A 27,356-nucleotide genomic window follows, 5' to 3' on the forward strand; every position below is an offset into this window, starting at 1 on the left:
GTCCCCTGGCTCCTCTGCTGCATGTTGGTTGCAAAGGAGGCTTTTCTAAGGTCTTCGGACACCCAGCCCTGCCCCCAACTGTGTTGCAGCTCCGCTGACCAGGCCCAGCCCCCAGGCCCGTGGTCTGCCGCCCCCATCAGGGTCCCCGCACGTGCCTTCCCCCCACCCAGACTCCCGTGGGAGTCACAGTCTCAGGAAGAGGCCTGTTTTTTAAAATCTGTTTATTTTAAAACATGAAACCCAAGCTGAATAGAAACCAGAGATTACAGCGACGAGAGTTCAGTGTTTGCCAAGAAAAAGAAAGCCCCAGAAATATAAAAATCAAACCCCAAACCCATTTGAAAAACAAAACGAAACAAAAAACAAATAGCAACAGCACCTCCCGCCAAGGCCCTGGGGAGGTCAGGGGTCAAAGGTCCGTGCCTCAGGCCTCAGTCGGGGGTCAGCTCAGATGTTAATAGGATGGGAGGGGCCGGGAGGGTCGGGGTCTCAGCATCGCACTGAGGTGGGTCAGTATCACAGGAGCGCGTGGCCATCGCGCTGGACAAACCCCCCCGGAGAGCTCCCTCCCCGCGGCTCCCACCCCTGGGGCTGGCAGGGTCCTGGGTGGGTGGGTGGGTTGGGGGGGCTGGTGCTCAGAGGGAATTGCATAGTGAGATGGGGTGGGGGTGGCCCAGAGGTCAGGGGCTTCCAATCAGGCCCCCGGGGGCCCAACCCGCCTCCTGCTCACCAGGCTGGAGGGCTGAGCCCTGTGGGGCTTTGTGGCCTCCCTGCCCCCCATGAGGTCAAGGGTCTGCCCCCCAAGATGCAGTCAGGCCTGCGGGCCCCAGACCCACTGGTGCAGGGGTGGGTGTGGAGGTCAATGGCAGGGGGCATGGCTAGGAAGAGACCCCAAAACAGAAAAAACCCACGTGGGCCCGCCCTGCTCCACGCACTGAGCTCAGGTTTGAACCCCTTTGGTTTTCCCTTTTACTCAGATTCGGTGAGTGGGGGACTCGGGGTCACAGGCCAGCGGCACACCCACGTCCCACGTGGGGCGGCCTCCCAGGCGGCACAGGTCGGGGCGGGCGGCCACTCCTGCTGTCCCGTCACATGGTGGGGGGGGCGGGGGGGCTCGTGGCCGCAGGGCCCAGCAGCAGCAGAACACGGCCGGCACCGAGCAGGACTGCGGCCCCCTCCTGCCCAGAGGCCATCACACTCCCACCACAGGGGGGTGGGGTGGGGGTGGGGGGAGCCCAGGGACCTGTGTCCTGCCCAGGGGCCTGGAGCACGCTGGACAGTGTGTGAAGTTCAGCCATGCCCAGGGGCCCAGGGGCGTCTAGTCAGGCCCCACTTCCTGGCAGAGGCTGCCCTGGGTGGGGGCCATCCCCACCCCCCCTTTTGGTCCCAGACACCAGCACAGAGAGAAGGTCCCGGGGGAGGGAAGGGCAGGGGCCTCTGGAGTTGGCGCCCACAGGTCTGCCACTGCCCCGCCGGCAGCAGGACCCTGGCCTGGGGCCTCCCTCGGCTGCCGGGGGCCTGGCCCGGCCTCTCCCTGGGGCTGGCTCCCCCGGGCAGGACAGCAAACACTGCACATAAAGCCAGAAGCACCTTACGGAGGCCTCGCCCCCACTTCACAGGCAGGGAGACCGAGGCTGCAGGGACCTCGTCCTACAGCCCACACCCTCCTGGGGTAGCACCTGCCGGGTTGGCCTATGCCCCCAGCAGCGCCCCGAGAAACAGCGGCCGCTCAGCCTGACTCCCAGCCGGTCCTCCGGCACTCGGGGTCACACTGGCCGGCTGGGCTGCAGCACCGGGCGGCTGGGGTGAGGTTAGTGGTTAGTCCCGGGCGGCAGGGCCAAGGGCTCATTCACAGGCAGCTCAGGTCCCCCCGCCCCTCACACCCCCGTGGCCAGGCTCCAGGCCACGGCACCTGTCCTGGGTGGAAGGGGGCCGGGAGGGAGTGTGTGCGGTCCGCGGCCCACGTACCCTAGAGATGAGGAGCATGGTTAGTGCAAAGAATGAACCGGAACAAGGTGCCAAGCCTGCGGGGGAGGGGGTTTGGCACCATGGTGAGCGGCCCAGGCTCGGCGACACGGCTGTCCTCTGGCCGCGTGGAGGGCGGGCGCCGCAGGAGCTAGAGGGAGAGAGCGAAGCTGGCGGAGGCGGAGGCGGGCCCAGGAACCTCTGGCAACCAGCTGGAGGGCCTGCGGTCAGGGGGGAGAAGGAGCCAGAGACACGCGGGAGCACGGAGGGCTGGGCAGAGGGCAGCGAGTGACCACAGAGGCGTCAGGGCTGCGGAGGGAAGGGCTGAGCCGGAGGCGCAGGCCCGGCGTCCGTGCTGCAGGGGCTGCCGCCTGGCCCAGAGCAGGGCTCTGCGAACCCGAATCCTTAGAGGGCAGAGAGGTGGGGGGGACCGCGAGGGCCCTGTGTCCGTGACAGCGCTCCCGAGAGTCCAGGCGTGGACCCCAAGGACAGGGTGCAGCTCAGAACCCCTCATCTCCATTGGCGGGGCCCCTGCAGAAAGGGGGGAGGGTGCAGCCGGGCTGGCGGCCTGGGGGAGCCTGGGGGAGGCGCGCTGCTGGCAGGGGAGGAGCAGGGTGATTGGCACGTGGGGCGGTGGCCGGCCGGCGGTCTAGTGGCCGCTGCCGCTGGAGTCGGGGCGCGGCTGGCTGGTGGCGAGGTATTTGGCTCTCATGCTGGACGTGTACTGTGGGAGACAGGGAAGCGGTGTGAGCAGGGCGTGGGCCGGCCGGGCAAGGCCTTGGGGAGCCAGCCAGAAGCACCCCTGGGGCAGGCAGGACAGACTAGGACAGCGTGGCTGGCAGCCCTGGGGGCGGGCTCAGGAGAGGCCGCTGGCCCAGCACCAAGACTCTGAGCTCCTGAGGCCCCGGCCGGATCGGGACCCGCCTCCTGCCTGCTGGGAGGAGCACACTCGGCCCATCCCTGTCTCGGGCCTGTGGGCGCTGTGCCAGGCTGAGCTCCGCGCCCCCTCCCCCTAAACCAGCGCCCAGAGGCTCCATGGCAGGACCCAAAGGCCACCCAGAAGCCGCCTCTTCCTGCAGGACCCTTGCCGAGCCCCCCAGCAGAGGTCCCGGCGGGGGCGGGCTGTGTCCCAGGAAGTCAGACGGCCCACCGGGGCCTGGATCGCAAAAGGAGCCCCCTAAGCCACGCGGGCCCTTGGGCGGAGGTGAGGCCCTGCTGTGGTCTCCTCCCAGGTGACAGACGCAGGACAGAGGCGACTGGGACAGGGGAGAGCTGCCCGTCTCAGATGCCCTCGCCTGACCTGAAGCACAAGGGCCTTGCTCAGTGCGTGCGTGTACATGGGTGTGTGTGCGTGTACATGGGTGTGTGTGTACATGGGTGTGTGTGTACATGGGTGTGTGTGTACATGGGTGTGTGCGCGTGTACGTGTGTACATGGGTGTGCGTGCGTGTACATGGGTGTGCGTGCTCACAGACAAGTGGAGGAGGTGTGTGCTATGACCAGGCAGTGTACGAACGGTCACACGCCCATGCGGGGTGGGGACCAAGGCCAAGGCATGTGCCACAGGCCGCCAGTGTCAGGAGCCTGGCGGCTGACTCCACAGACACACGCTACCCGCCCAGTCTCCAGCTCTGGGGGGACCGCGCCCCCTGGTCCTGCGAGCCCTCCCAGAAGTGCTGGTGGGGAGAAGGCGGCACGTGCCCAGCAGGGGCCAGGAGGGATCCGGGAGCCGAGCACCAGGGCGCCATTCTGGGACATGCAGCGAGGGCCAGGGAGCCATGCGGTGCTCAGCGCTGGGGGCAGCGTGCACGCCGCTCACCACCTGAGGGCACTTGGGATGTGCGGGCGGCATCGCGAGGGCCAGGCCTGCTGGCCGCACCCCGGGGCCCGGGTGCAGGCGTGCACAGGGCTCTGGGCGAGGTCTCCTTGCTGGGAGGTGGCAAGAGCGGCTGTGGCCACCTGCAGCCGGGCTGGCAGGGGGGGGATGCTCACCGTCCTGAGGTGAGTGACGGTCCCGGGCCAGCACCAGAGGCCTCCGTGGCTGGGCTGGAGGCCACAAAGCCCACAGGCAGCCTGTCCAGAGCTGGCCCGTGGCCCTGATCTGGAACGGCCCAGGCCCGTCAGGTGGGCTCAAGGCCAGCCTGGCGAGGGGGCTCGGTGAGCAGAGGGCGTGAGGCACGGGGCACAGGCGGGCGGGCGATGCACAGGGCAGGGCACCCAGGTGGGCCAGTACCTGTCACTCTGAGGGCATGGCCACCACAGCGGTCAGGCACTGTCCATGGGCTTAAACTGCCAGCCCGTGTGGCCGCCAGAGTCCAGGGCAGCCAGATATCGCTAGGAGGGCCCGGGGGGGGAGGGGGGTGCAGGAGAGAGAGAGAGAGAGAGAGAGAGAGAGAGAGAGAGAGAGCAGCCTCAACACCAGGTGTGGGCTGGCAGAGGAGGCCACGGGGCCGGAACGGGCGGTGAGATGGGCAGTGGGACGTGGGTGACAGCCTGGAGCCCAGCTGCCCCAGGTCCAGCCCCGCGGGCCCCAGGCCCCAGGCCAGCTCTGTGTGCCCACGTGGGCACGAATTCCCAAAGCAAAGTGCCTCGTCTCTCTGGCCACCTGCCCCCTGCAGCCACCACCTCCAGGAAGCCGCCTGGCTGCCTCTCTGTAAGCTCCGTCTCTTTGGCACAAACCACCGTGTCACCTCTTTTCTGCGTCTCAGCCCCGAGGGCGGAGGGGACCCCAGGCCAGGCTGGACCAGCCAGGGGCGGAGAACTGGGTTGAGCTCAGAAAGTTACAAAGAGGAGAAGAGAGGTCAGGTGGGAAGAGGGAAGTCGGGGCCAGCTGTGAGCCCACCCCGCCCGTCGGCCCGCTCGCCGCAGGCCACGGAGGACACCCAGACCCCCACCCGCCCTCCTGCCCCGAGACTTACTGAGGGCGGCGGGGACTCGCGCCCGATGAGGGGGGTGTTCTCACAGCGGGGGTTCTGGAAATTGGCATTCTGGCTCCTGAGGGGCAAGGAGAGAGGGGCTGAGTGATCGCTGGCCGTGGTCCTGGCTCGGAGCCCAAGGGCCCGTCCTGGAGCCGGCGGTGTGCCCACCTGCTCTGCCCGCACCCTCCCCTCCGGACGCCAGCAGGGCGGGCTCGCAGGGGCCTAGGGCTGCCGCGAGCCCAGCACAGTCACCAGGGCTCAGAGTGGCCCCGGGTGCCCACCGGCCCTCGCCTGGGCCCTGGGCCACAGCCTCCCTGTGGCCGACACAGACCCTCTACCTGACCAAGCGGCCTCCCTGGGGCAGCCCCGGGGGAGGCCCAGCTCCGGTCGCCCCACTGTGGACAGTCCCCACCTCTCTCCCCGCCGCCGCCCGCAGCGCCCCTTCTCCGGCCCTGAGCTGCGGCCGGGGGACGTGCCCTTGGCCACGCTGAGCTCCGGTGCAGGCGGGCTCGGCCCTTGCCGCCCGGGCTGCCCGGCTCCGGCCGACTCACATGTACTCGGTGACCGGGGCGTTGCTGACGGTGTGGGCCGCGGCCGGGATGCTGGCCTCGCTGCCGTAGCTGCTGCCGCAGCTGTACAGGCTGGGCATGTGGACGCGGTAGAGGCTGTCGTGGGCCTGCCGCGGGCCCGGGGCCGCCTCCTCCTCCCCGTCCTCCTCGGGGCCTCTGTGGGGAGCGACACCGGCACCAGCTCAGGCCGGGCCTGGGCGGCGCCACCGGACGCGGGGCCGGCTCTGGTGCCGTCTGCGGGTCCCGACCCTGGCTCAGGAACGCGCACACCACGGGCTGTGGCTGTCACCCCCCGCGTTCCTCTGCGGATGGGGAACCCAGGGCCCTGGCTCGGCCTGCACAGGCACCGGGACCGTCCGCCGATTAAAAGAAGGGAGCAAAGCCCTGGCTGGTGTGGCTCAGGGGCAGCGCAGGCCTGCGGACTGAAGGGTCCCAGGTTCGATTCTGCTCAAGGGCACATGCCCAGGTTGTGGGCTCGATCCCCACTGGGAGGCATGCAGGAGGCAGCCGATCAATGATTCTCATCATTGATGTTTCTCTCTCTCTCTCTCTCCTTCCTCTCTGAAATCAATAAAATATTTTTTAAAAAAAAGAGGAAGAGGGAGCAGGTCCCCAGGGGGAGCGCAGGCCCATGGGGCTGACCTGCACCCAAAGAGCCAGAGCTCAGGCCGCCCTGCTCTGCGGCCCCTGGCGCCCCTCCTCCACTCCGCTCGGGCTGCTGCGGGCCAGGGCCCGGGCCTCGGGCTCTCAGGACACACCCGCCCCGCCTGGTCCCCCCTCCACACCACCAGCTGGTGGCCTCCGAGGGTCTGCGCCACCCTCTGTGCAGCTAGGTGGGCAGGACAGGGTAGCGATGGCTGAGCACCAATGGCCAGCAACGCCAGGCGTGTGCTCACACCCGTGACTCATCCAGTAGCTGCTGGCCCGGCCTCCTCCGCCCTGTCCTCCTCGGAGCCCCTGCGGGGGGCGGAGGGTACACACCTCACGTCATGGGGACGTTGAGGCCCACCTTCAACTGCTGATAGTTACCCAAGAAGCAGGGGCAGAGTCAGGGTCTGAATCCAACCCAGACACTCCTACAGGTGCCATCTTTCTTACCACTGCCACCATCATCACCATCCCTATCACACCAGCACCATCATCACCACCATTGCCATCACCACCATCTCTACCACCATCACCACTGCCACCATCACTATCACCACCACCACCACCATCATCACCACCATTGCCACCAGCACCAGCACCATCACCACCACCACCAGCACCACCAGCACCACCACCACCAGCACCACCACCATCACCACCACCACTACCACCACCACCACCAGCACCACCAGCACCACCATCACCACTACCACCACCACCATCATCACCACAAGCACCACCATCACCAGCACCAGCACCACAAGCACCACCACCACCAGCACCAGCACCAGCACCACCATCACCACTACCACCACCACCATCATCACCACAAGCACCACCACCATCACCACCACCACCACAAGCACCACCATCACCACCACCATCACCACCACCACCACCACCACCACCACCACCAGCACCACCATCACCACCACCATCACCACTACCACCACCACCACCACCATCATCACCATCACCACCACCACCATCACCACCATCACCACTACCACCACCACCATCATCACCACAAGCACCACCATCACCAGCACCAGCACCACAAGCACCACCATCACCAGCACCAGCACCACCAGCACCAGCACCACCAGCACCAGCACCACTATCACCATCACCACCAGCACCACCACCCCACCCCCCCAGCAGGTATCAGCAGCATCGCCTCCACAGCAGAACACAACAGAGTGCATCCAGACGAAGGGAAGAGATCTGAACCGAGGGCCCCACCATCCACGCTGGGCCCCTTAACAGCAGCCACACCCGAGGGCGGGAGGGGGTCGCTGCGGGAGACAAGCCCTGGGGGCCCAAGGAGGAAGGGGCCTGGCACCCGATATACCACCCAACCCAGCACTGACTGGGGAGACTGGGGCAGGGCTGCCGGAGCCCCCTCACCGCTGTGAGTCCCCGTAGCCAGCCAGGTGGTCCTCGCAACCAAACCTACACGGCCGCACGGGGACAGGAGCCAGAGGCGCGGGCGGGCGCGGCGCCAGCACTACAGCAGGAGCCACGCGCCTCCCCGCCTGCTCCGCACCAGCGGCCCTGGACGGGAGCCCCTCTAGCCTCCGTTTCCCATCTGTGAAATGGGGCTGCTCGCCTAGGACGCGCCAGCCTGTCACTGAGGAGGCGCACAGGCGTGGAGAGGTGAGGGGCCCTCGTCCCTGGCTTTGGGGACAGGGACGGGGTGTCGGAAGGGCCTGGGGAGCTGGCGGGCCTCGGGCCCTCACCTTTTCTGCTGCCAGGTGTGTGGGACGCTGCAGACGATGGAGCTGAACATGAGCGCGGTGACAAAGGAGAAGAGGGCCAGGTAGATGAGGCCCTCGACGCCGTCGTAGCAGAGGCCGGTCAGCGCCTGCACGTAGTCCTGAGGCCGCAGGAGAGGCGCAGGCCCAGCGACCGGAGATAGGAGGCAGGTGAGACGGACATGCTGGACCATCCCCCGGCCCCAGGAGCTGGCCTCCAGGCTGCCCACCCGGGCTGCCCTCCCCCCTGCAGCCCCGGCCCAGCGCTCACCAGGTGCAGGCTGCGGCAGTCCACCAGCGCCGTGAGGTGCTGCAGGTGCACCTCCGTGCCGTTCAGCGCCTCCTGCACGCGGAGCAGAGGATCCTGGGGGCACACGCCGCGCCCGGTCAGCGCCGGTCAGGAGGGGGGGCCTCCAGGTCTTCACCCAGCCCAGCCCCCTGCACGGAGACCACCCTCAACCCTGTGACCTCGGCACGGACCTCCAGGGTCCTGGGCTTTGAGAAACCGCATCCCCAGAGTCCGCGGCCGGCCGTGGGGACAGCTGAGGACGCAAGGACAGACCACAAACGCCTGTCCCAGGCGCCACCACTATGCGTCCCTTTACTGCGACGGGAAGGACAGAAACACCACATCTCCTGACATGGCCAGTTCTTTACAAGTTGCAATTCCAGAAGCAGTTCAAGACAAAGGAAGATTTCACGGCATTTAAACAGCAAACGTTCCCGACAACACGTGCAGGGCGAGCCCGATCGTGTCTGTGTTGCAGTGCGCCTGCGTGGTGTGTCGCATTGTTGTGTGTCTACGTTGTGTCTGCTTGTGTCATCTGCGCTGTGTGCGTGTGTGCGTCTGCATTGTTGTGTGTCTGCTTGTGTCATCTGCGCTGTGTGCGTCTGCATTGTTGTGTGTCTGCTTGTGTCATCTGCGCTGTGTGCCTGTGTGCGTCTGCATTGTTGTGTGTCTGCTTGTGTCATCTGCGCTGTGTGTGTGTGTGTGCATCTGCATTGTTGTGTGTCTGCTTGTGTCATCTGCGCTGTGTGCGTGTGTGCGTCTGCATTGTTGTGTCTGCATTGTGTTGTGTCTGCACTGTGGCGTCTGCATTGTTGTGTGTCTGCTTGTGTCATCTGCGCTGTGTGTGTGTGGTGTCTGCATTGTTGTGTGTCTGCTTGTGTCATCTGCGCTGTGTGCCTATGTGCGTCTGCATTGTTGTGTGTCTGCTTGTGTCATCTGCACTGTGTGTGTGTGGTGTCTGCATTGTGTGTCTGCTTGTGTCATCTGCGCTGTGTGCCTATGTGCGTCTGCATTGTTGTGTGTCTGCATTGTGGCGTCTGCATTGTTGTGTGTCTGCTTGTGTCATCTGCGCTGTGTGTGTGTGTGCATCTGCATTGTTGTGTGTCTGCTTGTGTCATCTGCGCTGTGTGTGTGGTGTCTGCATTGTTGTGTGTCTGCTTGTGTCATCTGCGCTGTGTGCCTGTGTGCGTCTGCATTGTTGTGTGTCTGCATTGTGGCGTCTGCATTGTTGTGTGTCTGCTTGTGTCATCTGCGCTGTGTGTGTGTGGTGTCTGCATTGTTGTGTGTCTGCATTGTGGCGTCTGCATTGTTGTGTGTCTGCTTGTGTCATCTGTGCTGTGTGTGTGTGCATCTGCATTGTTGTGTGTCTGCTTGTGTCATCTGCGCTGTGTGTGTGTGGTGTCTGCATTGTTGTGTGTCTGCATTGTTGTGTGTCTGCTTGTGTCATCTGTGCTGTGTGTGTGTGCATCTGCATTGTTGTGTGTCTGCTTGTGTCATCTGTGCTGTGTGTGTGTGCATCTGCATTGTGTGCCCACACTGTGCTGTGTCTACATGCCAAGGAGGCTGACGGCAGGAGCAGCCGGCCTGCCCACATCTGACCTGGGACCTGAGCCTCCAGGGCTGAGGCACAGAGGTCGAAGCCTGCGGGTGACTCTGTCAAGACACCAGTGGCTGACACACCTCCCTCCCCACTCACTCAGGTGCAGAACACCAAGAGGGGAGGCCGGGGGTGGGCTGTGCACTGTGTGTGTGCGTACCGTGTGCGCGTGCGTGTGCGTGCTGTGTGTGTACTGTGTGTGCACCGGGTGCGCGCTGTGTACCCTGTGTGTGCGTGTGTACCGTGTGTGTGTGTGCGCGCTGTGTGTGTGTACCGTGTGTGCGCTGTGTGCGCGTGCGCGTGCGTGCTGTGTGTGTACTGTGTGTGCACCGGGTGCGCGCTGTGTACCCTGTGTGTGCGTGTGTACCGTGTGTGCGTGTGCGCGCTGTGTGTGTGTACCGTGTGTGCGCTGTGTGCGTACCGTGTGTGTGCACTGTGTGTGTGCGCCGTGTGTGCGTGTGCGTACCGTGTGTGCGTGTCCCAGGCTGGGCCCTGAGCACCGGGAGAGCTCAGTCCCGAGTCCCCAGGACGCCCCTTTGCAGGGTCCCGCCTGGTGGGTCTTTACGTCTGTTCCAAGTTTCCTCATTTTTTAAATGTAAAGAATTTATATGATTTATAAACGAAGAGGCAGAACTTTTTAAAGAACCCACCAAACATCCTCAGGGAAACGGAGGGAAGGGTGATGCCCAGCGGGTGTCACCGCCTGTGGGTGTGGGCCCCGCCCCGGCCCTCACCTGGGTGGCCGGGTGCTCCCGGGGGACGGTCCTCAGGAGCTCGGCCACGATGTCCTGCATCTCCACCAGCGCCTTGTGGCTGCCCGACAGCTTCTGCTCAGAGAGGCCGCGGTTGCAGCAGGGCCACAGCCAGCGTCCCCCCCCCCCCCCCAGGCCCTGCCCACATGGGGAGTCCAGGGTGAGTGGCTGTGCCAGGGCCCGAGGGGGGCGCCAGCACACCGCCCTGGAGGCTGGTGGGACACCCCTCCCTGGCCGGCAGGGGCCCCGGCACCCGGAAGACACGGCATCTTTAAAGCAGGTGGTCCTCAGTCACGGGGAGTGGCGGGCAGCGGGCTAAGGGTTCCCCTCAAACCCACGCCCACACCTGCCCAGTTATCCCGAGGGGACACAGCACCCTCTAGGGCGAGGCTTCCCTGGGAGCCGCCACGCCCACCACTGGCTTGGCCTGTAGGGCTGGCCAAGGGCGACCCAGGAAATGAAAGGAGTGAGTCCCAGGGATTTGGGGGCATCAGCAGGCCACCCCCCCAAGGGGCACTGAGTGACACCAGCCCGGTGTTCGCCCAGCTGTGTCCCCAGGGCCTAGGGTCAATGGCCGAGTGGGCCGTGGGCTGCGGACATCGGAGACGAAGGGCGGGGCCCGCTTGGTGCTCCCCACTGTGCCCGGGACGGCCTCCCCACTGTGCCCGGGATGGCCTCCCCACTGTACCCGGGACGGCCTCCCCACTGTGCCCGGGACGGCCCCCCCACTGTACCCGGGACGGCCTCCCCACTGTGCCCCGGGACGGCCTCCCCACTGTGCCCGGGACGGCCCCCCCACTGTACCCGGGACGGTCTCCTCACTGCCACCCGGGACGGTCTCCTCACTGCCACCCGGGACGGTCTCCTCACTGCCCCCCGGGACGGCCTCCCCACTGTGCCCCGGGACGGCCTCCCCACTGTACCCGGGACGGCCTCCCCACTGTACCCGGGACGGCCTCCTCACTGTGCCCGGGACGGCCTCCCCACTGTGCCCGGGACGGCCTCCCCACTGTGCCCGGGACGGCCCCCCCACTGTGCCCGGGACGGCCTCCCCACTGCCACCCGGGACGGTCTCCTCACTGCCACCCGGGACGGTCTCCTCACTGCCACCCGGGACGGTCTCCTCACTGCCACCCGGGACGGTCTCCTCACTGCCCCCCGGGACGGCCTCCCCACTGTGCCCGGGACGGCCTCCCCACTGTACCCGGGACGGCCTCCTCACTGCCCCCCGGGACGGCCTCCCCACTGCCCCCCGGGATGGCCTCCTCACTGTGCCCGGGACGGCCTCCCCGGGGCGGGGCTGGGAGGCCAAGTGCTCACCTGCTGGAAGGGGCTGGCGGTGCGGGGCGAGCAGGCCAGGTAGTACTGCAGGGTGTCTGTGGAGAGAGCCCGCAGCTCAGCGGCTGCCATTTCCGTCTGTGTGTGTGCGTGGCTACGTGTGTGCTCACAGCAGCACACGTGTGCGCACGGCTACGTGTGTGCTCACTCCAGCACACGTGTGCACACAGACACACCAGCGTGCGTATCGCGTGTACATGCATTCTGCGGGTGCACATGCACTGGCATGTAGGTGGATCTGCCCGTGCGTCTGCCTGCACCGAGCGCCTACGTTTCCGTGTAAGGGGGGACGGCCTCCAGGGAGCTCAGGGCGGGCCCGACCCTCCGCTCTGAGTGTGTCCCCGCGAGGTGCTGGTTCTCTCCCGCGGCCGCGCCCTCCCTGCCCTCCCTCAGCAGCAGACAGGGCCCGGGGGGAGAGGGGGGCTGAAGACCCGGAGCACCTGCTCAGGGGTCCCTGGGGGAGAACACTCCTGAGGCCGGTGTCACCCTAAAGAGAGAGGCACGCAGCCCCGAAGTCGCGGCTGAGGGCCCAGCGCACATGGGTGGCCTGTCCGTCGCAGCCCCATCAAGCAGGCGCCTACGGACGGGGACTCCCCCAGTTCTGACCTGCAGACCCCAGCCTGGCTGCAGCCAGTGAGGAGCCCTGGACGGCTGCCTGGCCCCACAGGCCCCTAGTGGGGGGGACGACACTGGCTCTAGGCGCCCCTTCCTGGGACTCTGGGCCCCGTGCGGGATGGAGGGCAGGGCTGGCCGCACCCACTTGGCCCCGCAGGTCTGGGGTCCACCAGCTGATGCTGAAACAGGAAGCACAGCTCCTCCGCGGCCGCCCGGGGGCGGAGCGGGCATGGGCCCAAGGCAGCTGCTCGCGCTTGCCCAGTGCCCAAAGCCGAGCCGAGGACCCGGGGAGGCCAGGCTGTGGCACCAGGCGAGCAACAGTGGCAAGGACAGCTGTCAGGGCCCTGCCGGCCCCCCAGACCCGGCTCCCTCCTCCCCCGCATGGGGGCGCCCCAGCCTGAGGTGGAAACGGCTCCTGGACACAATAAGCTAAAACCCAGCCTCACACGCACCCGGGGCTTTCCTGGGCAAAGGGGGACAGCAGTCCCACGGGGGCCACTCAGCACCCCCAGGCTATGCCCCCCACTCAGCCCAGCCTGGAGTCCTGCCGCCTCCCCCTGCACCCACACTTCTGGGGAAGTCCCGCCAGCTCCGCCCCCTCCGCACAGCCTGCAGGCTCCACGCATGTGCAGGCAGCAGACACACTGCGCTCCAGGCCCCTTTAGGCTCAGGGCGCCCCGTTTCCGCCCCTGCTCCCACCGGAGGCCACGCGCACCAGCAGCCCAAAGCGGCCGAAAGGCCTCCATACCCCCTGCTCCCCACCCTCCAACGGGCCCAGAGTCTAGTCCAGGCTCCGGCCACAACCTGCCCTGAGGCCTCCTCCCCCTCCCCTCCCAACAGGTCTATTTTCTGCCTCACGAACATAAGTTTGTCTCTGCCTCAGGGCCTTTGCACAAGACACACTGTGTCTCCTGGTTCAATTTTAATGCCACCTCTTTGGCAGGCCACCCTGACTACGTGCCTGAGCAGCCATCATCACCCGCTTCCCCCATCACTCGCTCCCTTCGCCCCTCCCCACGGTCACCTGACCCCTCCCGTCATCGCTGGACTCACGGTGCCTGTCCTCATTTCCACAGCCTCCCACTCGTGTTACTGCTCCCCACCAGCCTCCTGTGCTGGGGAGGTCCTGCCTCCCCCAGCCCCAGCCCCGCCCCGCCCCTGGTGCCAGCTCAGGTGGGCGCAGGCTCACCCCCACTCAGCACCGCGTGCTCCTCCACCATCCTGGTCACATAGGTGTCGGGGTCCACACAGAAGTCACTGGAGGCCTGGGATGGACGTGGGGAAGGAAAATGGGGTTACCAAGCTAGGCCCCCCAACCCTCCGCTCTCAGAGGTAGAGCCTGGTCCCTACCCCTGGGTCCCCACCCCGAACAGGGACACTGGCTCTAGGCCAGTGGTTCCCCACCTTCTGGCCCTTTAAATACAGTTCCTCATGTTGTGACCCAACCATAACATTATTTTTGTTGCTACTTCATCACTGTAATGTTGCTACTGTTATGAATCGTCATGTAAATATCTGATATGCAGGATGGTCTTAGGCGACCCCTGTTAAAGGGTCGTTTGACCGCCAAAGGGGACGCGACCCACAGGTTGAGAACCGCTGGTCTAGGTGCTCCTGGCGGGTGCTGGGCAGGCCAGGCATCCAGGCCCTGGGGGCACTGCCTTGCTGTGTGCCAAGGACAGGACCTGCCCCTTTGGGCCCTCATGTCCCACGGGAGGGGGAGGGGCGAGAAGTGTGGCTCCCCCATGACTCGGCCCAGCAGACAGGGATCCCCGCTGCCACTCACCACAGATGCAGCCAGCTCCAAGCCCAGTGCACCCCAGCTGATGACCAAGGCCAGGACCCCCAGCAGGCAGACCCTGGGCCAATGAAAACCAATCAGCACCCCCAGGTGAGGGGGTTCATGCCACCTGCTGGGATGCCAGCCAGAGGGCCAGGCCCCAGGGCACCCCTGGGGGTCTGCCCACACAGGCCTGTGGCTCCTCCCCAGGCAGGCCCTGTGCCTGACCCGCTGAGGAAGGAGGGTGGGGAGGGGCTGACTCAGGGAGACCGGCTCGGGCACCTCCCCACCCCTGGGTCGCAGGCCCACACTCACCCGACGAGGATGCCCTTGGAGCTGCGGATGAGGCCGACCAGCGCCAGCAGGCAGATGGCCACGTCCAGCAGCAGCAGGCCCAGGTAGCCCAGCCACCTGCGGACACGGAGGTGTGGGCCGGGCGGCTCGGGCCGGGCAGGCCAGGCATCCAGACTGAGGGCCGCAGCGCCCAGGCGAACAGCCGGGCCCAGGGGGGCGCTTCTGGGCAACGTGGCCTGGAGTCCGATGCCTCGTAGACAGGGGGCCCCACCGGGACTCCTGCCCAAGCGGCTGCTGCAGACCCGGCCCCTCCAACCCACCCACCAGGCTCTGGTGCTGGAGGCCTGGCCCTGGAGGGGGCGCTGGGAGGGCGCAGGGAGGAGGGCGTGCGCACCTGTACCAGTCGTAGAGGTCCACCTGCTCGGCCAGCGCCTCCAGGGACACAGCGGGGTTCCCCCAGAACGGGATGGCGGCCGTGTAGCCCAGCAGCGCGTCCAGCAGGCCCTGCAGCCGCCGCACTGCGCGCAGGGGCTCGGGGCGGGCGGCCAGCTGCTGCTCCAGGCTCTGCAGGCCGGGCTCCGCCGTGAGGTTCAGGGCGGCCGCGGTGTCCCACACCTGCGCAGGGTCAGCGGTGAGCACGCGGACAGCCCCCTCCACCCGCCCTCCCCTCCCCACGGGCTCGGGCACGCGCAGACCCGGGGTCAGCAGCAGGGCGCGCCCTCCCGTCTCGCCAGCCACTCACGCGGTCCTGCACCCCCGCCACCGTGCGGTTGGCGTGGCGGAGCGAGTAGGTGGCCCGATGGACGCCGTCGCTGGTCTCCCCGTTGCCATAGAAACCCACGGCGATGCCGGCGCTGGACAGGGCAAGGCCAGGTGAGCGCGCTGGGAGGCCCCGCCCCCGCCCCGCCAGGCCCCGCCCCGCCCGCTCACCTGCACACCAGCGTGGCGATGACCACGCACCAGGCGGTGCAGCAGCAGTCGGCGTCCAGGTGCTCCTCGCTCTTGCGCCGCCGGCAGCACAGCCAGAAGGAGTAGAGGAGCAGGAAGAGGAGGTCCAGGGCGAGGCAGGCCAGCGCGGCGGCCCCGAGCAGCAGCAGCGCCTGCGGGGGGCGGGGGCGCTGGAGGTGGGCTCCCTGCCCTACGCTGGTCGCAGCCCAGTCGCACGTGCTCCCAGAGAGCCCCCAACCTGGGGACCGGCCCCCACCCCCTCGGGCAGTGCCTGTGGTCGCCCAGATCTGGGAACCCCGTACTGGACACCTCTCCGGCCCGCACCCTGCCCAGGGGAGCCCGCCGCCTCCCGGGCCCCAGAACCCCAAGGCAGGTTGTTTGGACAGGGTCCCCCCGCAGAGCCCGTGAGGAGGCGCTGGGGGGGGGGGGGCAGCGGGCAGGGCTCCCAGGAGAGGCAGGCACAGCCAGGAGACCCACGCGTGTCCGCGGTGGGGCCAGGCGCACAGCAGGCCTGGAGGCTGCTAGCATCCGCCCCATCCTCGCCCTCAGCCCGCCTTGGACCCGGCCGCCTTTCCAAACCTTTGAGCCCCCGAAGCCCACCGCGTCTCAGGGGGCTCCCTCCTGGCACGGAGGCTGGGGCCCCAAGGGAAGCAGCTGACCTGCTGCGGGCTCAGCCCTGGGAGCGGAGGGGGAGGAGGCAGCACAGACCCCCATTGGCCAATGCAGGCGCCAGCCCCGCCCCCTGGGCCCCTTCACCCCATTCACTGAAACAGAACTTCGGAGAAGGACACACGCCCACGTCCTGTCCCCTCCGGGTACAGGGCCAGTGCATCCCGCGGGGGCGGGCGGGGCCACACAGAAGGCCTACACGTGGAGGTGCTCCCCCCGCCCCCCCCCCACCCGCACCATCATAGCTGTGCTGTGACCACGGGGCGCCCTCAGCTGCACGCCGCCCAGCCCTCAGGCGGACCCTGGACACGCCCTCCCTGCCCGCTCAGCAGCGGTGCCTTCCGGCCTGAGCTGGGAGCTGTCGGGGGTGGAACACCCCAGGTCCGCCGCCCCCAGCAGGGCCCCTGGGACAAGAGGCTGGGCCGGAGGCACTGGGACTGCTTCCTCGCAGCCCTGCCAGCTGCTGTCTCCCGGGAGACGGTTGCCAGGCAGCAGGGAGAGGAGGCGCTGGCTTGGGGAAGGCCAGGGCACCAGCCCCCCCACAGGCTGCCCCCTGCTGCCCAGCGAGCAATCTGGGCACAGTGGGCATGGGGGGGGGCTGGCGCCTCCACTGCTCCTTCAGGCGGGGGTACAGCCACCTACCAGCTGGACGGGGGCGGGGGGGGGGTAGTGGGCCTAGTGGGGCGAGCACCAGAGCCACCTCTCAGCCCCAGGCTCTCTAGGTCCCGGGGCTCCAAGGACTGGGGGGTGTCAGCTTGCCCAAGGTCACGGGGAGACAGGCCAGGACCCAGCCATGGGGTGGCACATTCACTGTGAGGGGCCTGGCATCAGGCAGCACCCCGACCCCACCCAGCACTGCCCCACGCTGGGAGCCAGTAAACATTGGGGGCTTGGAAGAGCGCCATCCGTGGGTCCCTGGGTCGACCTCACACGCGGGGCTGGACCCTGGTGGGAGGTGCCGCAGTCCTGCCCGGCCATCTCAGGGTCCGAGGCCAAGGGCAGGACGCCCACTGCCCGGGGCCTTGGCTCCAAGGGATGTCTGCCCTTTCATAGCCAAAGCCCCATCCAGCCGGGCAGACCCCAGGCCCCGCCCTGAGCTCTCCACCAGACACCCCCACCCCCACCCACGGAGCCCCAAGACCTGCCCGCCCTGCCCCACGGTTCTGCGGGCCTCACAGACTGGCCCATCTCCGCCCGCACTGGCAGCTCTGCTGGATGTTGCCCTCTGCTCCCCAACAGCCTGCCCCTCGCTGGGGGACACAACAGAGGGGAGCAGGGCCCTACCCCCACGTCCAGAACACAGCTGGCTCGGAGCTGCTGCTTAAAGACAGCACGCAGCCCGGCTGGCGTGGCTCAGTGGTGGGCGTCATCCTATGACCCAGAGGTCACGGTTCGATTCTAGGTCAGGACACAGGCCCGGATTTTGGGCTCGATCCCCAGTAGGGGGGCAGCCGATCCATGATTCTCCCTCATCATTGACGTTTCTCTCTCGGTCCCTCTCCCTTCCTCTCTGAAATCAACTTAAAAAGTAAAAATATGAAAAAGAGAGCAGCAGGCAGGTGTTCTCCAGAGACGCTCCTGGAGGCGGCGGGTCAGGGGCGGGCGGGGAGCTCGGCCTGCGGGAAGCCGGCCAGGGCGGAGCCCGGATCACCACCTCGGCGGCGCCAGGACACCCACTCCCATTCGCCAGATGAGAAAGCTGAGGCTTGATAAGATCCCGGCACCCGGGCGAGGCCGGCTGGGCTCCCAGGTCCGGGAGGTGCAGGGCCGGGCCTCCCCCCAACCCCGCAGCGGGCAGGCGGCGCCTGTACCTCCCCTGGATCTTCCTCCACTTCGATTCACTTCGTTTTGTTGCTGTGGGTTGTTCTTTTGGGTTTTCTTTTTTTTTTTTAGCCACAAACACATGCTACTTTATAATTAAAACACAGAACCAGAAACCTGTGAGCAGCTCTTTTCAGCCGGCGTGGGAGGCCTCGGGGGCCCTGCCGTGGAGACAGGGCGGCACTTCCCACGCGCTCCACGGGGCGGGGGCCGGCACCCCAGGCCCACGCGGGGCTGCCTCTGCGCAGCAGGGGCTGGGCCGTGCCTCCGGAGCCGAGCTCACGGAACTTCCCGGATGCAGCCACCAAGAGGCCCACGGGAGGGCCTCGTGCCCGGCCCCCACAGCCCCCCAAACTCAGGCCCGAGGGGAGCCCAGCTCTCAGGGAACCTGGGCGCCGAGGTCCACCCAGGCTGCCCTGCCTGGTTCTAGATGCGAGGTGGAGTCTGACTCTAACCTCCGAGCCTCCGTGCCTCCACAGGGAGACGGAGACGGTGGCGTCACTGCTGGTCGCTCACTCAGGCTGAATGAGCTCGTGTGTGTAAAGGCTTAGAAAGGCGCCTCCATGGGGAGCCCCACGGGGTGCTGCTCCAGGGCCCCCTGCCCACAGGCAGCTGGTGGGCTGTGGACAGGAGGTGGGGGTGCGGGGGGCACCCTGGCTGTGGGGGAGGGCGCCCAGGGCAGATCACAGACAAGGTGAGCGTGAGCACATCCACACGTGCATGCCCCCACACGTTCACACCCACACTGGTACATTCACACATGTGCACGCCCACACAGGCCTATCACACACACACACACACACACACACACACACACACACGTTCACGCATGCACAAAAAGGAGTTGCCCCGTGAGCTCCCGGCAGTGGCTGTAAACTTTCCGGGATTGTGGGTGAGAGTGCCCAAGCACCTGGGCATCAGAGAGACACTCGTCAGAGCCTGAGGGGCAGAAGGGGCCGGCGGTCACCTGCCTGGGGGGGAAGGACATGCCCATCCTGGGGGGACAGGCCTCCCTGCGTCAGGGAGCTGGTCAAGGGTGGGACCTGTGCCCAAGAGAGTGAGCCTGTGGCCTGGGGCTCCGAGAGGGGTACCGCGGGAGGCAGTGGCAGGTGGAGGCCCAGGTGCCCCACAGCACCCCGAGCCCTGCACACAGGGGGCCAGGTGTCCAGCATCAGGATGACAGGGACCCCTCCCACCACCTAGCCCGGTCTCTCTGCCCACTTCCCCCAGGGGGTGCTGGGAAGGCCTCAGTAAGCCCACCCATTAGCAGGGGTGGTGCCCTATGGCCGGAGCCTGGCACACAGTGGGTGCTCAGAAACTCGGGGTCCTCGGGACCCCTACCCCAAGCTTCGACAGACCGGGCAGCTTCCTCCTGGGGCCTTGAAGCAAGGACGGTGGGTGGCTGGTGTGGCCTGGGCAGCCCTGGAAGGCAAGCCGGTCCCTGTATCCACAGCCCCCAGCGGGGAGCAGGAGCGAACCCGGGTCCTAGCCCAGCACATCAGCCAGCACGCGTGTCCTCCTGTCCCCGGGGCCAGGTGCCAAGCGTGACCTTTAAGGCAGAGTCTTAGGGATCAGGCTGCCAAGGCTTCCCCGGCCCCTCCCACCCCGCCCCTGCCCGCCCGCTGGCTGGCGCCGGAGCCCCAGCTTCCCAGGGCCCATTCAGAAAGAGCAGGGCTGTCTGCTCAGCATCTGAGCTCCGACCACATGGAATTTTCCGTCTGCGATGGAAGTGATGTCAGCACTGGGTCAGCGAGGCGAGATGCTTGGGCCGCATCCTGACCGCGGGCCACCGCGCTGGCTACCAGCCACCTGCAGCGCCAGGAATGCCCTGGGCTCAGCGAGGACGCAGGCAGTCATGGCTCGGGTGGCCGCACGTGCACCAGGCGCCCCAGCCCACGCGCCCTCCTGACCTGCCGCTCGATTTCCAGCCTGGACTGCGCATCCTTTTCAAGGACCCTGCGGTCCTGCCCTGAGCCCACACTCTCCCGGTGCCCTAAGGCCCCCAAAGCCACCCCCCACCCCGGAAACATGGATGAGCCAGAGCTCCAGCCCAGTCCAGGCCCCCATCAGGCCCTGGCAGGGAGACGGGGCGGGAAGGGGCCCAGGGCAGTCCTGTCCTGTGGGAGACAGCCCCACGAGGGGCGGGCTATGCGCCCCGAATCTTACTAAGAGCCGCGCAGCCCAAGGCCCAGCTCCATCTGAGGGCACAGTGCCAGAGGGTGTGGGAGGTCGCGGCCTCGAGCCGGATCTGCCAGACGCTCCTTCCTCGGCCTGAACACGCCTGTCAGATACCGTGTGGGCACCCCACCTGTGAGAGTGGCAGCTCAGCACCAGGCCACCCCCAAATGCCCTAGACCACCAGCACCACGCACAGCCCGCCCGGCACATCCATGTGCCCCTTGCGGGGAGCACACCACACGCGGCGCACAGACACCGGACCCACAGACAGTCTGACTGCTGAGCACACACCCCCACGGCTCCCGGGTGCCGGCTCTGGCCCTCTGCCCGCCCCACAGTCCACAGCCTCCGCCCGGGAGACCCTCACAGGGACCCTGACCCAGCCCCAGAGGACACATCCCGCACCCTGCTGTCCCAGCCACAGCGTGACCCCTTGGCCAGCCTCGCTGTGGGCGGTCACATGCACCCAGGCAGGCTGGAGAGGTCAGGGACTTCCTCGGGCACAGCCCAGGTTGGCAGCGGCCTGCAGGCCCTGGCAGGAGAGCCCTGAGGCGGCCTGGGCCAGAGGCCTTCCCACCTTGGCCCGGCCCTCCCGCTGCCGACAGGTGGTACAGGGAGGCCTCCAGAGGGGCCTGGGCCCTCAGTGCCTGCCCACATGCCGGCACCACCGGCCTCACTGCCAGGACAGCCTGCGTGACAGAGGCCGAGGCTGGGAAGGCCAGATGCGTGGCATGTGGTTCAGCACGGGCCTGGCACTGGGGCCACAGGGCACACAGACAGCTGGGCTGGGCTGGGCAGGGCCAGCGTCTCCCAGACCCCGCAGTGCAGGCCGGAGGCTCAGAAGGACCGGGTGCAGAAGCGTCAGCGGGTGTCAGTGGGTGCCAGCGGGGCACCATGAGAGGGGGACAGTGTGGGCAAAGGCCCAGCACAGGTCCAGGCTGCAAACCTGCGTCCTGGGCGGCCACAGCGGCTGAGGCCAGGCGGGGTCCAGGCCTGGGCCTGCAGTGTCAGGGGGCAGAGTGGGGGCTCTAGTGGGTGGGTGGGGCAGACAGATGTGGGGGGGGCAGTGAGCCCCCCCACTGCATGGGGGCGTCCGGCCGCAGCCCCAGAGCTGCCTTCTCCACAGGGAGACGTCCTGGCTGGAGCTCCGGGCGCACGGTGAGGGGAGGGGAGGGGGCGTTGGGCTGAACCCTCTGCCTGGTCCCCTCTGGGAAGACACACACTCCAGAGGCTGCTCCCCTAAGGGCTGGCCCTCTGCCTCTGTACCCACAGGCTCGCTGGGCCCCAGACAGGGAGGCACCCACATCCCAGGGCCCACACTTAAGTGACGAGCTCCACAGGCCCCGAGGAAAGCTCCGGAAAACGCCCCTGCACCTCTCGCCAGGCCGAGGGGTGCTGCGCTGAGGGCCCTGGCTGAGGCCGAGAGGAGGCCCGTGTGGCCGTAGCCCCCGCCCCTCCAACAGGCTTGGCCGCTGCTCCCAGATGCCGGCCAGAAATTAAAAACACATTTCCATCGAGCGGGCTTGGGTTTCTCGAATTCCATGCCGGTGAGCTCGTGGCCCTGCGGGAGCCTGAGAGGGGCCCCCGCTTTCTGTCCAAGTCCCTTCCCCCCTCCCGCCGAGGGCCGAGGTCCGAGGTCCAAGGTCCGGGCCAGCAGGGCGCAGACACCGGCTGCGCTCACGTCCTCTCCGCTCGGCACACACTACGCTCGCCTCCCTGCCAGGAACCACGTGGACAGAGCCCAGGGGCCCCGGGGAGCTCTGACCGGTCACCCCCAGGCCCAGCGCCCGCCCCCCTGCAGCCAGGCTCGCGTGGAGGAAGTGCTGAGGCCTGCTCTCCCCCCACACCGCTGCCGGAGGGCTGATCAGACGCCAGAGACCCGCACCTGGGCTGCCTGGTGCCGGCCTGGCAGCTTTAATACCGCCCAGCGTGACACCCAGAAAACCCCCTGCCCTCCACCAGGGCTCTGCGAGCGCCTCTCCATCGCCACCTCTGGGGACCCGGGCCCGGTCTCAGATGGGGCTGTGGCATCACCAGGGCTGGTCTCTTCCAGGAAGATGAAGCCTGAGGGGCACAGCCAGACCCCAGACTCCGGCCAGACCTGGACCGAGCGCCCCTCACCACAGTCAGGGACCCAACCTGGGTGCCAGGACCAGGGCGGGCAGCCCCCCTTCTCAGAGGCAGAAGTGGTCACCGAGGTTTTGGGGAGCCCGGCCTCACCCCATGCCCTTGGTCAACAAAGGACAGGCCTGGCCACAGCGGGGCCTGCAAGAGGAACCAGCCCCTCTGGCACCCCTGCCCCTCACAGCCCCCCACCCTCCCGTGGGGACCCAGGCCTCAACCAGCCTCCTGTAGCAGGAGAGGGTGGCACATGTGTGCAGGCCTGCATGTGCCCGAGCTCTGGCTGCAGGTGTACACGCTCACACACATGTGCACGCTGATACACACGTGCCCCAGCTCCTCTGGGCACACAAAGCCCAGGTCTTGGGCAAGGGGCGTGGAAAGGGAGGCTCACAGAGGGCTCCGCACAGCCCCTCTCCCACAGCCCTCCCACCCACCTGTGACCTAGGCACGCCCCACACCCTGGCACCTTCCCTGGCTTCAGACAAGAACAAGAGTGGCCTCGTGGCCAGCTGGCACCAGGGGCAGCTCCCTCCTGCCCTGGCACTGGGCTGGAGGCCTGGCCTTGACCCAGGCCGACCACAGCCCTCCAGTCCCCCAGCACGACAAGGACACCCACTGCCTCGGCAGATGTCTGCCTGCCCTGGAGCCTCGGGGGCCTGCTGGGCAGGCAGCAGACCCGACCTTGCTGGCACCTGCCCTCCTGTCTCCAGGAGGGACCCCCTCAGCACCTCAGCTCAGGGAGGCCCTTTGGGAAGTGGCCCTGGCTTGGTGACAGAGCCCGGCGTGTGCCCATCGCAGCGTCAGCACTGAGGGCCCTCCCCTCCACAGGACTGCGGCCGCCCTGAGACCCCGGAGGGCTCTGTGTCCCAGCCCAGCACAACCAGGGGCTCCCGGGGTTCTGCTCCTGCCCCCCGTCCTGGGCCCCAGCTTCTCGGGGGCCACGTGGGCCACTTCCCACACGGTGACCCATCTCTGTCTGCAGATTCGGTTCCTCTTCTCCAGCAGAGGTCTCAGCAGAGCTGCCTGGGGGAGGGGTCCAGTCCCGACACCGGCACCTGTGAGGGGCTGGGGGCCTCTCCCCGCGACGCAGAAGCTGCTCCGAGCTGTGTGCACGGGCAGGGGAGTGCCTGGCTGGGAGGAGCCTGCCCACGTCTTCCGCTCACTGATGCCAGGTGCCAGCGGCCTCGGTTTTGCTTCTGTGGGGGTGATGGTGCCCAGAAAAATGCTTGTAAGCAAACAGCATGAGCCTCTCTGGCACAGCGGCGGTGGCCTGGAGGTTGGCGCCTTCCCAGAGCCTAACTAAGAGCCCCAGGCCCGGCATCACACAGCTGATGTCCCTGCCCCACAACCCCCCCAACAGAGCTTGTCACCTGCCCTCAGACCCTCCAAAACCAGGAGCCGAGGGGCCTAACAATAGAGCTGGTGGTGCAGACCCCGCACCACACCAGGCGGGGGACACGGGGTCTGGCCAACACCGACCCCTCAGCGGGTGGGCAGTTGGTGGCAGAGGCAATGAGCACCTGGCCCTCCGCTGGCTGGAGGCAGGCACGTGACTCCAGCTCAGCCAATTGGATTCTTCCCCGGGACTTTGACACTGGCCAAGAGGGGGACAGGCAGAGTCCACTGGGCCCAGGGGGCTCCCTACCCCCCCACCCGTGCGCGGGCCCTGCACCCCAAAGCCAAGCTCGTGAGCTCTGTCCATGCAGGGGGTGCTTTAGAAGCTTCCACCCGGCCCCCACGTGCTGTCGTTTCGTGCGTTTCTGTCGCTTGCAGCCTCAGAATCCGGACTGCCACATGGATGCAGGCCAAGCCTCAAGAACCAAGGACCACGGACACGGTCCCAAACACGTGATGATTAAAGGCAGGTGACGGAGGGCACACGGGCGACTCCAGTTCTCAGCGGACTCCCCCTCCCCGGCTCCCCAGGATAAGTGCATGGACGGGCTCCGAGGGGAGCGGTTTTTTCTGTCTCAAGCTCCTTCCTATTTTCCGAATGCTCCCTGGACCTGTATTCCTTTTGTAAATGAGAAGAGAGGCGACAACTGCCGTTGTTTAACCAGAGCGAGTTTCCTTCCCATTAGCAGTGAGGATGACATCAGGGCCAGCCCCGCCCAGTGGACATGACCGCTCTGCCACCACGCTGCTGCAGGCATGGGCTGAGCTTGCTCGAATCGCATTAAACTCACTCGGTGCTGCGCTCTGGTGGGAGACCCCCATGTGGTCTCCAACCCCCTCAGGGGCCATTCAGCCCTCCCGGGCAGCATGTCAGACCAGAGGGACTCTCTTATTTTGGGCTGAGGCCCAGGCTTCCCCGACTCAGGGCCTTTGCACATGCTGTACCCCTGCCTGGAACCCTCTTCCCCGAGGCCTCTGCACAGCTCCCTCAGTCTATGTTTAGGGTCTTGCTGGAAACATCCAAGTACTCAGGGCAAACCTGCGGCAACTGCTACCCTCTGGCCTGGAAGATGGGCCCAGTGTGCCCACTGCAGACCAGGCTCCGGGCAAGTCCCAGCCCGCTGCCCGACCATAGTCTGGCTTGCAGCCTCCATGGAAGGCCAAGAGCACCTCCCCCAGGAAGCCTCCTCTGACTGCCAGGCCCCAGCAGGCCCTGTCCTGACCCCACCACAGCACTATTACACCAGGCCATACCTGTTTTTCTCCATCAGTTTGGAACTTCCAGAACCCCCTGAACTGATGAGGACAGTGAGCAAGAATGAGAAAGACTGAGGGTAGAGAGTATGACCTCACTACGTGATCCTGAGCCAGTCCCCTCTCTGAGCCTCAGTTTGCTAATCTGTACAATGGAGAGAGTCCTCATCTGCCAGGCTTGTGTGACAAAGGGCTAGTGAGAAATGTCCCCACACAGCATTCCAGAAAAAGGGTGACCCACGGGGCTTTCCAGTGGGGTTCACCATGGCTCCCCACAGCCGATGGTGGGGGTAGGAAACAGCAGAGAAGGGCAAAGGCTGGTCTCCCGTGCCACCCCCACTCCGGCCCCAGGTCAGCTCGGGAGGTAGAAGCCCCCACAGCTAGGAAGGCTTCCCCAGGGGAGGCAGGCAGGGGCCCCAGGCCATGGCCCAGGGCACCCCATCGCCCACCCACCCAGGGAGGCTCCCTCTGCTGCACACCCAGCAGACCCGGGCCCTCTCATTCCCACGGCGCCCCTACAGGGAAGGCACACCAGCGGGGTTTCGGGATGAGGCCTGAAGGCCGACAGAGGCCGAGCGCTCGTCCAAAAGCACCAGCTCCGAGGGCAGAGGCAGCGCGCACTCCAGGCCTGGCTCGCCCTCGGCCGCCAGGAGCAGGGGCGGGATGGAGACGGGCTGGTTTCCATGCCGTGAATTATTCAGTGGCTAATTCTGCTCCTCAGAGAGGAGGCAGGAGAGAGAGTGAGTCAGAGCCCTCCCACAGCAGAGGAGGGGACAGCTCAGGAGGCTGGCCCAGAAGCTGGGTCCTCTCGGGGGCAAAGGGCCCTGCAGGAGGCCAGGCTGTGCCGAGGGGTGCCTGCCCCCCAACCCAGGCCTCCCAGGGCTTCAGGTGTCTGCCCCTGGCTCACTCTCTACCAGGTGTCCTGGAATCCCAGTTGGCACATGGGGGTGGGGGGGTGGCACCCAGAGAGCAGGAGCCAGGCAGCCAGTCCAAGCGTGGCTGGCAGCATGCAGAGGTGGCAGTCCCCGGGCCAGCAGGAGAGCTCAGGGCGGGCAGACAGCCCAGGTGCCCAGGGGTGGCAGGGAACCTCCTCAGGTCAAGCCCAGCCCCTGACCTGTGGACGCAGAGCCCCTGCGGCAGGTGTGGCAGAGCACCTGGAGGCACAGGTGCTACCCACATGGCCGCCCCCCGGGGCTGGGCCTCTAGAATGTGGGTGCTGGTTGATACACTTCTGCTGTCTCGGGGCGCGCCTGGGCCAAGCCCTCGCCCCCTTCCGAACCTGCTCAGACACAGGCCAGCAGGCCCGGGAGCCGGGTGCCCACGGCATCCTTGCCCGCTGCTTCTGGCTCTCTGCCCTGGAGAAGGGAGGCCACGGAGAGCAGAGTTCTGCACAGGTGGGGTGGGGAGGGACACGGTCCACGGCCCGGGACTCCCAGGCCGTCTTGACAAGCAAAGCCAGGGCCACCCACCCGGAGGCTGGGCAATGATTGCCAGACGCAGCCCAGAGGCGTTCCAGGTGACCAGGCACCGGGCCCTCAGGGCTGGAACCCGGATCCCAGGGCGGGAAGGCACAGCCCACAGCCTGCTTCCCGGCCCTGCTCCAGCCGCAGAGGCGACCCTGCAGGTCCCAGCGCTGTGGGGTCCTTCAGGTAGGGGGCTCTGCCCCCCAACAGCCCCCGGTGATGGGCAGGGGCCTGGGCAGGCGCTGACAGCTGGCAGAGGGAGCTCCATGGAGGGGAGGGAGGCGGCTCCAGGAACCCCAGAAAGGAGGGCCTTAAGTGACCCCAGAAGGGAAGCGAGACTGCAGGAGGGCCCCGCACCCTCGATGGGGGTAGGGGGTCCCTGATACGCTGGAAAAGGGGTGACCCGTGACCCAGAAGGCGACCAAGCAGGGGGAGCAGCCTGATTCCAGATGGCAGCAGAGAGGGGCGTCTTCAGACCCTCAAAAAGGTGGGGGTAGCGACCTTCGGGGAGGGGCTCACGCCCCGCGAGGGGGAGGGGCCGTGACCACCGATGGGGGAGGGGAGTCTTCCGACCTTTGAAGGGAAGGGCCGTGACCCGGCGCCCTGACCCCCGACCCGCGACCCCCTCCCCGGGGGCCCAGGTCACCTGCTGGTAGTCGGGGTCCTCGGGCCGGAACTGGCTGCTGGTGGGCTCCCAGCGCAGGCTGAAGTGCGGCAGCCGGTGCAGGAGGTTCACCCACCAGGGCGCCGTGTAGCTGACCCCGGCCATGGCGGGCCCGGCCCCTCGGACACGCGGCCGCCGCGCGGCTCCTCGCTGGCCCGGGGCGTCGGGTTCAGGGGCCCGCCGACCCCGGCCTGGTCGCCCGCATCGCCTGCGCGCTCCTGGGCCCGGCCCGGCCCGGCTCGGCCCGGCTCGGCCCGGCTCGGCGGTGCTCGTCGGCGCTCGGCTCCGCTCGGCCGCCCGCGCCCGCCGCCTCTTTGTTCG

General features: G+C 67.1%; 1 protein-coding gene across 2 annotated transcripts; it reads right to left on the reverse strand.

Annotated features, from left to right (window-relative positions):
* Window positions 1-202: 202 nt before the first annotated feature.
* TTYH3 (tweety family member 3) lies at window positions 203-27,356 on the reverse strand. Of its 2 annotated transcripts, XM_036311858.1 has the most exons (15): window positions 27,018-27,356; window positions 15,450-15,619; window positions 15,262-15,373; window positions 14,914-15,134; window positions 14,541-14,636; window positions 14,232-14,304; window positions 13,635-13,710; window positions 11,813-11,868; window positions 10,475-10,567; window positions 8,126-8,218; window positions 7,840-7,976; window positions 5,435-5,608; window positions 4,884-4,959; window positions 4,199-4,299; window positions 203-2,689 (listed from the first exon to the last, which is right to left on the reverse strand). In XM_036311858.1, exons 1-14 carry the CDS (start codon window positions 27,138-27,140, stop codon window positions 4,231-4,233), a joined length of 1,569 nt encoding a protein of 522 aa, XP_036167751.1. In that variant the 5' UTR covers window positions 27,141-27,356; the 3' UTR covers window positions 203-2,689; window positions 4,199-4,230. The 2 variants fall into 2 exon arrangements, with proteins under 2 accessions (XP_036167751.1, XP_036167750.1); XM_036311857.1 differs by lacking the exon at window positions 4,199-4,299.

This window comes from Myotis myotis, unplaced genomic scaffold (genome assembly GCF_014108235.1).
Source record: "Myotis myotis isolate mMyoMyo1 unplaced genomic scaffold, mMyoMyo1.p scaffold_m19_p_6, whole genome shotgun sequence".
Taxonomy (NCBI): Eukaryota; Metazoa; Chordata; class Mammalia; order Chiroptera; family Vespertilionidae; genus Myotis; species Myotis myotis.